Consider the following 8,602-nt stretch of genomic DNA (forward strand, 5'->3'; position numbering starts at 1 on the left):
CAATTTAGATAACATATAATCATTTTAGAAACAGAAATAGGTATCTATTACCTATTAACAATATCATTATCTACTAATTTCAAAAGATAAGATTACATTCTTGTTGATAACAGAAAGGGCTAAATTTGTGGTAAACTAAACACCATAATATAATCAACATAGTTTCAAGGTGAATCAAATCTTTTGTAATATTTTGTACGCTAAGGTATAGGAATGTTGGTTTGATTTTTATTAATATTATACTCAATTACTCTCGGTGAATATTACTTCTACTTGTATCACTACTCTTAGACTTCCAGAAAATTAAAAAAGAGTAGACAAACTGTATATAGAAATTGAAAACTTTTATTGTATACTTGAAAAATTATAAAGATTTTGCTTTTTGACTCTATTTTTACGAGACGCAGCACACCCTTTTATAGGCAAAGAGTGGATTCTAACTTCGGAATTGAAATGCATAAAATTAAAAGATAAGATTCAGGGCCGGCTCTAAGATTTAGGACGTCCTAGGCGAACTTCGAAAATGAAATCCCTCCTACATTGGAAAAAAAAAATTTATGAATAAAACGATAAATTACAATAAATTTTTTTCATGGGATTCTTTCTTCTCAACGCAAATCTCGCAGAAACAGTGAGACGATTCACCGACTTCTTCCGCTTTCGCTTTTTCTTCGATCATCATCAATGGCGGAACAGATGATTTGGAAGCGATTACGGAAGACATGAGAGCTTCTTGGAATTGCAATTCTTCGGCGTACTTGGAATCGGAAATTGGGAACATCTGATCTTCGTTTTCGTTGGAGACGACTGCTGAGAAGTAGAAATCTATGATTGATAAATCATCAAGGACTTGAATTGAGGAATTATCGTCGTAATCATCAAAGGGATTGACTAGGGTTTTCATATCGGAGATTGATAAATCATCAACGACTTGAATTGAAGAATTATCGTCGTCATCATCAAAGGGATCATCAAAGGGATTGAATAGGGTTTTAATATTCGAGATTGATAAATCATCAACGACTTGAATTGAGGAATTATCGTCGTCATCGTCAAAGGGATCATCAAAGGGATTGACTAGGGTTTTAATATCGGAGATTGATAAATCATCAACGACTTGAATTGAGGAATTATCGTCGTCATCGTCAAAGGGATCGACTAGGGTTTTAAGATCGGAGATTGATTGAAGTTGGGCCATTTTGCACACCCAGTGTTTGTGAACTTCCCTCTGTGGAATTTTGAGGCACTCTGCGTGTGCGTGATGCGTGTGCGTGTGTATTGATGGCATAAATAAAAGAAGATAGCACAGTCTCTGTTTGTTTGCAGGGTTTTAATAGGAGAGATTTCCGCAGTGGGGATATCTAATACGAGTGAGGATTTTAGTTATTCCTATTTTTTATAGGTGCAATTGGTTTTTCTTTTTTTTTTTTTGCTAAATTAGTCCAAAACAAATTTAATTATAAATTAATAAGATAAAATGTTACATTCAAATTATAATTATTTTATTTTTTTTCTCATAAAAATATAAAAAGTCAACTCAAACGAATTTTTAATCTCAAGCTAAAAAGAACCAAAAAGCCCAAAAATCAACTAAAAAAGCCTATTGCCAAACAACAACATAGTTGTTTGGTTTGGATTTTTCAAAAATAATTTTCTTAATTTTTGATTTATGTTTTTGTATTTTTAGTGATTTTTTAAATAGCTTAATTAATTTTTTTGACTTTTTAGATTTACTTGATCTTAATATACTTAAAAGGTATAAAAATTTGTACAAAAATCTTTTAAAAATAAATAAATATATATATATATATATATATAAGAAAAAGAAAAAAATAATAATTTAAAAAAAAAAAACAGAGATAACCAAACAAATTTCATTCAAACTTTTTATCCTTGTTTAGGGCATTTTATAAATTTGCTTTACAGTTTACTCTGATAACAAATCAAATTCTCTTAGAAGTGATTAAATTGTCTCTATTCCATTAGATAAATAAAGGATGGGTTAGAAATTAATATCATTTTAGAAGTTGAAGATTTAAATTAGAATAATTAAAACATTAGGGTAGTATTTTGGTTTGATTTTAAAAAATAGTTTGTTTGGTTAACTAATTTTTAAATTACAACTCAAAACTCCATTTCTTGTCTCCTCTCTAGTACTATCTTTTTTATTATTAATCAATTATTTTTTCTCTCTCCTCTCACCTCTCTCATTCTTTCACATTCTACATATTAATTAATCAAATTTTCTCTCACACATATCTATTCAACTAAAAAAAAAAAAATTAAAAAAAATTAAAAATCATTTAAAAACTATTTTTAAAACTCATAACTACATAAATTTTCAACTTTCAAAACTCTTTTCAATCATCTTTTAAAATATAACTCAAAACTTAAAATTCATTTCAAAAACTAAACTAAACGGAACCTAGAGTTTGATTTGTTATTGGGATCAAACCCTTGATTTATTTATTTATTTATTTTTAGCTTTTCTCCTTTTATTTTTAAAAAATTATGCCAAATTATTTAAAGCAAGTTATGAGATAAAAATAGTTCAAATAGTTTTTTTTTTTCAAAAAATTAAATATTAAAAAGTAGGAGAAGGTACATCACCATTGCATTCAATTAATTATCAACTTCTGACTCATAAGAATTTTACCAAACAAGCTCTCTAATCCGAACTAACAAAAAACCGAACCAAACGTCGACTGGGAACAGGGACAGATGGAGTCATGTTCCCAAACAAGTGGAAAGACTTGGGTTGCAAGGTTTGTTCTCTCATTGGAAGTTACAGAATAAACAAGTGGAAGACTTGGGTCTTCTTCTTCTTTTATTTTTCTTTTATTTATTATTTTTATTTTTTGTTTTGTTTTTGTTGTTGTTGTTGTTTTTTTAAAAAAATAATAGTTGTTTAAAAATTTTTGTATCTTATATTAAGTGGTTTGAAATTTTTTATTTGTGTATGAGTTTAATTTCTCATATATTTATTTTAAATTTATTTTTCTTATCTTTAGAATGTCTTTATATTTATTATATATTGTACTTAATTTTTATTGTAATTGCAATTGATTGGTGTGATCATTTTTGTAGTACACTTTGGAAAATTGCATTTCTTTTCTTGGAAGTTCAAAACATCTCGACCCTTTTGGTTTTTTTTTTTTTTTTTTTTTTTTCAATAAAACCTATTAACTTGACCAAACTTTTCTAGTTTTCACAACATTTTGCCTTGGAAAAAAATTATTCAGTATAGAATAAGATTGTTCTTATCATATATAAGAGGGTTGTATTTACTTTTGCAAAGTAGAATTGATTGGATATATTTTTCCTTTTGGCAAATTATAATTACAATAATCTTTTCTAAAGTTTAATAAAATTACAGTGATGTCTTAGAAAATTTTGAAATGACAAGAAACTCCTTCGTTAGCTTTTCAAGTGAACCAAACATTGTTAACGTAATTTCTCTCTTTACTATTTTATCCTCTAGTTCACTAATCTAAAATCAAACAAAAAGTACACAATAGGAATAAATTATTTTCACCTTATTAATTAAGAGAGCCCTTACTCCTATTTCATTTTACTCTAAATAAACTTATTTTTTATTTTTATTTTTATTATACATAGATTAATATTCTTAAAATTTTAGTTTTTCTACGGAGTATATTTTGTGTAAAAAGATGTTAATATAATTATGTATAATAAAAATAAAAAACAGAGTATATTTAGAATAAAGTAAAGGAAGCTTTTTTCATAAATCCATATTTAATTACTTATGTTCCATCCAATCCATATTCTTTTTGACTATTCCATTAGGTCCTATTTGAGATAAGAAGACCAAAATACCATTTTCATCTACTTATGTTCTATTTAATTCATATTATTTTCTTATGTTTCAATAAGTCCTATGGGTGACATAATTACCAAAATATCCCTAATGTGAATGTTCACACCATCAATGTGAATATTCATATCGTCAATGTGTAGGGGCCCGGCACATGTACAATGTGAATATTTACATTGACATGTTAACATTCACATTGATAGGAGTGTAAAATTAGCCCGCGGCTTGTGGGCGGCCCGGGGCGAGCCCAGTCCGGCCCGTGACAATGTGAATATTCACATTAACATATTAACATTCACATTGATAGGACTGTAAAATTGGCCCGCGGCTTGTGGGCGGTCCGAAGCCCGCCCGTTGCCGGGGCGAGCCCGGCCCGTTGATTATGTGAATATTCACATTGACATGTTAACATTCACATTGATAAGAGTGTAAAATTGACTCGTGTCCTATGGGCTGCCCGGGGCGAGCCCGGCCCGGCCCGTGACAATGTGAATATTCACATTGACATATTAACATTCATATTGATAGGAGTGTAAAATTGGCCCTCGGCCCGTGGGCGGCCCGAATCCCGCCCGTTGCCCGGGGTGGGCTCAGCCCGGCCCGTGACAATGTGAATATTCACATTGACATGTTAACATTCATATTGATAGGAGTGTAAAATTGACTTGCGTCCCATGGGCGGCCCGGGGCGAGCCCGACCCGGTCCGTGACAATGTGAATATTCACATTGACATATTAACATTCATATTGATATGAGTGTAAAATTGGCCCGCGGCCCGTGGACGGCCCAAAGCCCGCTCGCTGCCCGGGGCGGACCCGGCCGACAATGTGAATATTCACATTGACATATTAACATTCACATTGATAAGAGTGTAAAATTGGCTCACGGCCCGAAGATGACAGCCTCAGGTCGGACCGATGGGCCTAGGCCTAGGCTCAAGCTTAGGCCGGGCTTGGGCGGGCCTGGCCATTTTTTTTTAATTCTTTTTAATTTTTTCTACCAAAATTTTATTATTTTCCACAAAAAAAGACATTGTGCCTCAGGCGGGCTGGGCCTCGGACCGATCCTTGAATGGGCCTTAAGCGGGCCGATGGGCCGAGTCGGACTTCAACGTGATGGCCTAGGCCCTAGCCTAGGGTCTCGGACATGCTCGGGCCCGGACCTAAACGAGCCTGTCCCGAGCTGTGGGCGGGCTTCAAGCAGCCCACGGGCGGCGGGCCAATTCTATATTCCTATCAATATGCATGTTAACATGTCAATGTGAATATTCACATTGTCAACGGGCCGGGCCAGGCCTACCCCGGGTCGCGGGCGAGCTTCGGGAAGCGGGCAAATTTTACACTCCTATCAATGTTAATATTAACATGTCAATGTGAATATTCACATTGTCACGGGTCGGGCCAAGCCCGCCTCGGGCTGCGGACCAATTTTACACTCTTATCAATGTGAATGTTAGCATGTCAATGTGAATATTCACATTGTCAATGGGCCGGGTCGGGCCCACCCCGGGCTGCGAGCGGGCTTTTGGCTGCCCATGGGCCGCGGGCCAATTTTATAGTCTTATCAATGTGAATGCTAACATGTCAATGTGAATATTCACATTGTCAACAGGCCAGGCCGGGCTCACCCCGAGCCGTCCACGGGCTATAGGCGGGTTTCGGGCAGCCACGGGACACGGGCCAATTTTATACTCTTATCAATGTGAATGTTAACATGTCAATGTGAATATTTATATTGTCAACAGGCCGAGCCGGGCGTGCCCCGGGCTGCCTACGGGCAATGGGCGGGTTTTGGATAGCCACGGGGCGCGGGTCAATTTTATACTCTTATCAATGTGAATATTCACATTGTCAACGGGCCGGGTCCGCCCCGGGCCGTGGGTGGGTTTCGGGCAGCCACGGGGCGTGGGCTAATTTTACACTCCTATCAATGTAAATGTTAACATGTTAATGTGAATATTCACATTGTCAACGGACCGGGCTGGGCCCGCCTCGGGCAGCAGGCGGGCTTTTGGCCGCCCACGGGACGCTGGCCAATTTTATACTCTTATCAATGTGAATGCTAACATGTCAATGTGAATATTCACATTGTCAACGGGCCGGGTTGGGCCCGCCCCAGGTTGCGGACGGGCTTTTGGCCGCTCATGGGCCGCGGACCAATTTTATACTCTTATCAATGTGAATATTAACATGTCAACGTGAATATTCACATTGTCAACGGCCCGGACCAGGCCCGCCCCGGGCCGCCCATCTGCCACGGGCGGGTTTCGTGCCGCCACGGGACGCGGGCCAATTTTACACTCCTATTAATGTGAATGTTAACATGTCAATGTGAATATTCACATTGTCAACGGATCGGGCCCGCCCCGGCTCGCAGACGGGTTTCGGGCCGCCCACGGGCCAATTTTACATTCCTACCAATGTGAATTTTAAAATATGAATGTTCACATAATAAAATTACTAACCGTTCAAAAAATATTTATAAGAATATCAAAATTAAATATAAGGGCATAAGTGTCTAAGAAAATAGTGTAAATCAAGAAAAATGACTTTATGGAATAAAACTATACATACATGGGACTAAATGGGTTAAAAAATTCCTTCATAGACTTCTTGGGTTAAAACACTTCTAAATGAGATTTATCAATAATTTTTCCTAAAGTAAAATGAGAATGATGGCTCTCTTAACTAGTTAAATTATAAACACTTTTTTTTTTTAATTAAATTATAAAACACTTTTGTTGTGGAAATATGTATAACAATAATGTTACATTTATGACATTTCTTATTACTTTTTATTTACCACGCAATGTGTCACCATTGCATTAAAAATATATATGTATGTAGGACATATTAAACTAAAGTGTTAATATATGAGATGATAGCCATCATAACTCCATTGTATATATAATTTTTATATATGTGTTTATAATTCCTATATTTGTATATATATACATATATATATATATATATATATATATATTAATGAAATGAATAAGAGTAAATTATACTAACACTCCATGAGGTGTGGTCCAAGTACATCTCATCCCTTAATGTTATAGAAATTACATTTTCATTTCTGTGGTTAATAGTCTCATTTCATAAACTCTCCTACTTATATAAAATGCAATAATTTCTAGTAGAAAAAAAAAGAAGAAATTACATTGAAAAAAAAAAAAGAAATCAAAAGAAAGAAAGAAAGAAAAATAAATAAAAAAATAAAGCAAAGTAAGAAAGGAGAAAATATATGAATTTAATGTCTTTTTAATACCAACGTTAATTTTGTCTGAATAATTGCAATGATAGGAATCAGTGTAATTTTTTAAATATTAAAGAACAATATGTATTAAATTCAAACTTGAGAAATGTAAATATTATTTATCCAAAATGTAAAATTCAATGTATAAAGAGAGAAATACAGAGAGAATAAATGTATCTATTGATATATTTGAATGTTATGTTGAGCTCTCTCCTTTATAGAGGAGAGGGAGAACAATTACAAACCTAAAGTAGAAGCACAAACCAAACAACATTATTAGAGGTACATTATTAAAGGTTTGACAGCTAATATATATACTAATATATACTAACAGCCCCCCTCAAACTCAAGGAGGATAGGCACTAACCAACTTGAGTTTGGAGAGAGTAACAAAACAGGAAAAGAAAATAAGATAGGAGACACTGTATGGTTGTGTCAAATCGTTGTTGAAGACACTGTATGGTTGTGTCAAATCGTTGTTGAAGACACGGTATGGTCATGTCACACCGTTGGAGAAGACACTGTATGGTCGTGTCGGACCGTTGTAGCAGATAATGTCTGGACAGTTTACGAGGTCATGCCGGACCGATGTAGAAGCTAATCGGAATCAATGTCGAGACAGTTTACGGGGTCATGTCGGACCGTTGTAAAAGCTGACCGGAATCATTGTCGGGACAATTTACGGGGTCATGCCGGGCCGTTGTAGAAGCTGACCGGAATCAATGTCGGGACAGTTTATGAGGTCATGCCGGACCGTTATAGAAACTGACCGGAATCAATGTCGGGACAGTTTATGGGGTCATGCCGGACCGATGTAACAGACACTGTATGAGTGTGTATATAGGTTGCCCAAAAGATATACATGGATATATATATCAAGCCCTCAAAAGTCGCGCCCTAAAAAGGCACGCCCACTGCATCAAAAGCCGTGCCCGACAGAAAGCATCGAGCGGCGAGCCATCAAAAGGCGCGCCAGACACGTGGCGATGCACGTGATCGACAGAGCGCGTGTCGTCCTCTTCGTCATTGTCTTTATAAACCGATGCGGAGGCTGTGTAAACCAAACGAGTCTGAAACATCTAACATTTGCATTCTGAAACACTCTGCAACCAACCCTTTCTGACATTACCAGTCTAAAATCGCTACTTCTCTGAAACACTTAGCAACCCAAAACATGGCCTCTTCTTCCCGTGGTCTGCTCACTCTTTTTCCAGACCTCAACGAGTCCACAAGAGAGATAACTGGTGCGGTTGCCCTTGAACCTCAACCAAGCGCCCCTGGGTTTGCTCCGTTGACCTTTCCTATGCGGTCTGTGGAGCAAATAATGGCAGCGCAATCAGATATTGAGGCCAATCAGTATACATTGAAGTCATGTGTGGAGACGATAACTGCAGTCACAAACTTGTCGCACCGGCTTCAGAGTAGGACAAATGAGGTGCAACAGTTAAACGCCCAACTGGCTCTGCTCCAGCGCATGTATAAGGATGCGCGAGCAGAGATATGTGTGC

The 8,602-nt window shown here is 36.3% G+C and overlaps 1 protein-coding gene across 1 annotated transcript; it reads right to left on the reverse strand.

Moving 5' to 3' along the window:
• Positions 1 to 327: 327 nt before the first annotated feature.
• Positions 328 to 1,303, reverse strand: LOC114273415 (uncharacterized). Its single transcript, XM_028215196.2, has one exon. The coding sequence runs from the start codon at positions 1,286 to 1,288 to the stop codon at positions 575 to 577; it is 714 nt and encodes a 237-aa protein (XP_028070997.2). The 5' UTR covers positions 1,289 to 1,303; the 3' UTR covers positions 328 to 574.
• Between the last annotated feature and the right edge of the window lie 7,299 nt (positions 1,304 to 8,602).

Source organism: Camellia sinensis, chromosome 15 (assembly GCF_055761805.1).
Source record: "Camellia sinensis isolate YWXY chromosome 15, ASM5576180v1, whole genome shotgun sequence".
NCBI classification, from domain to species: Eukaryota; Viridiplantae; Streptophyta; class Magnoliopsida; order Ericales; family Theaceae; genus Camellia; species Camellia sinensis.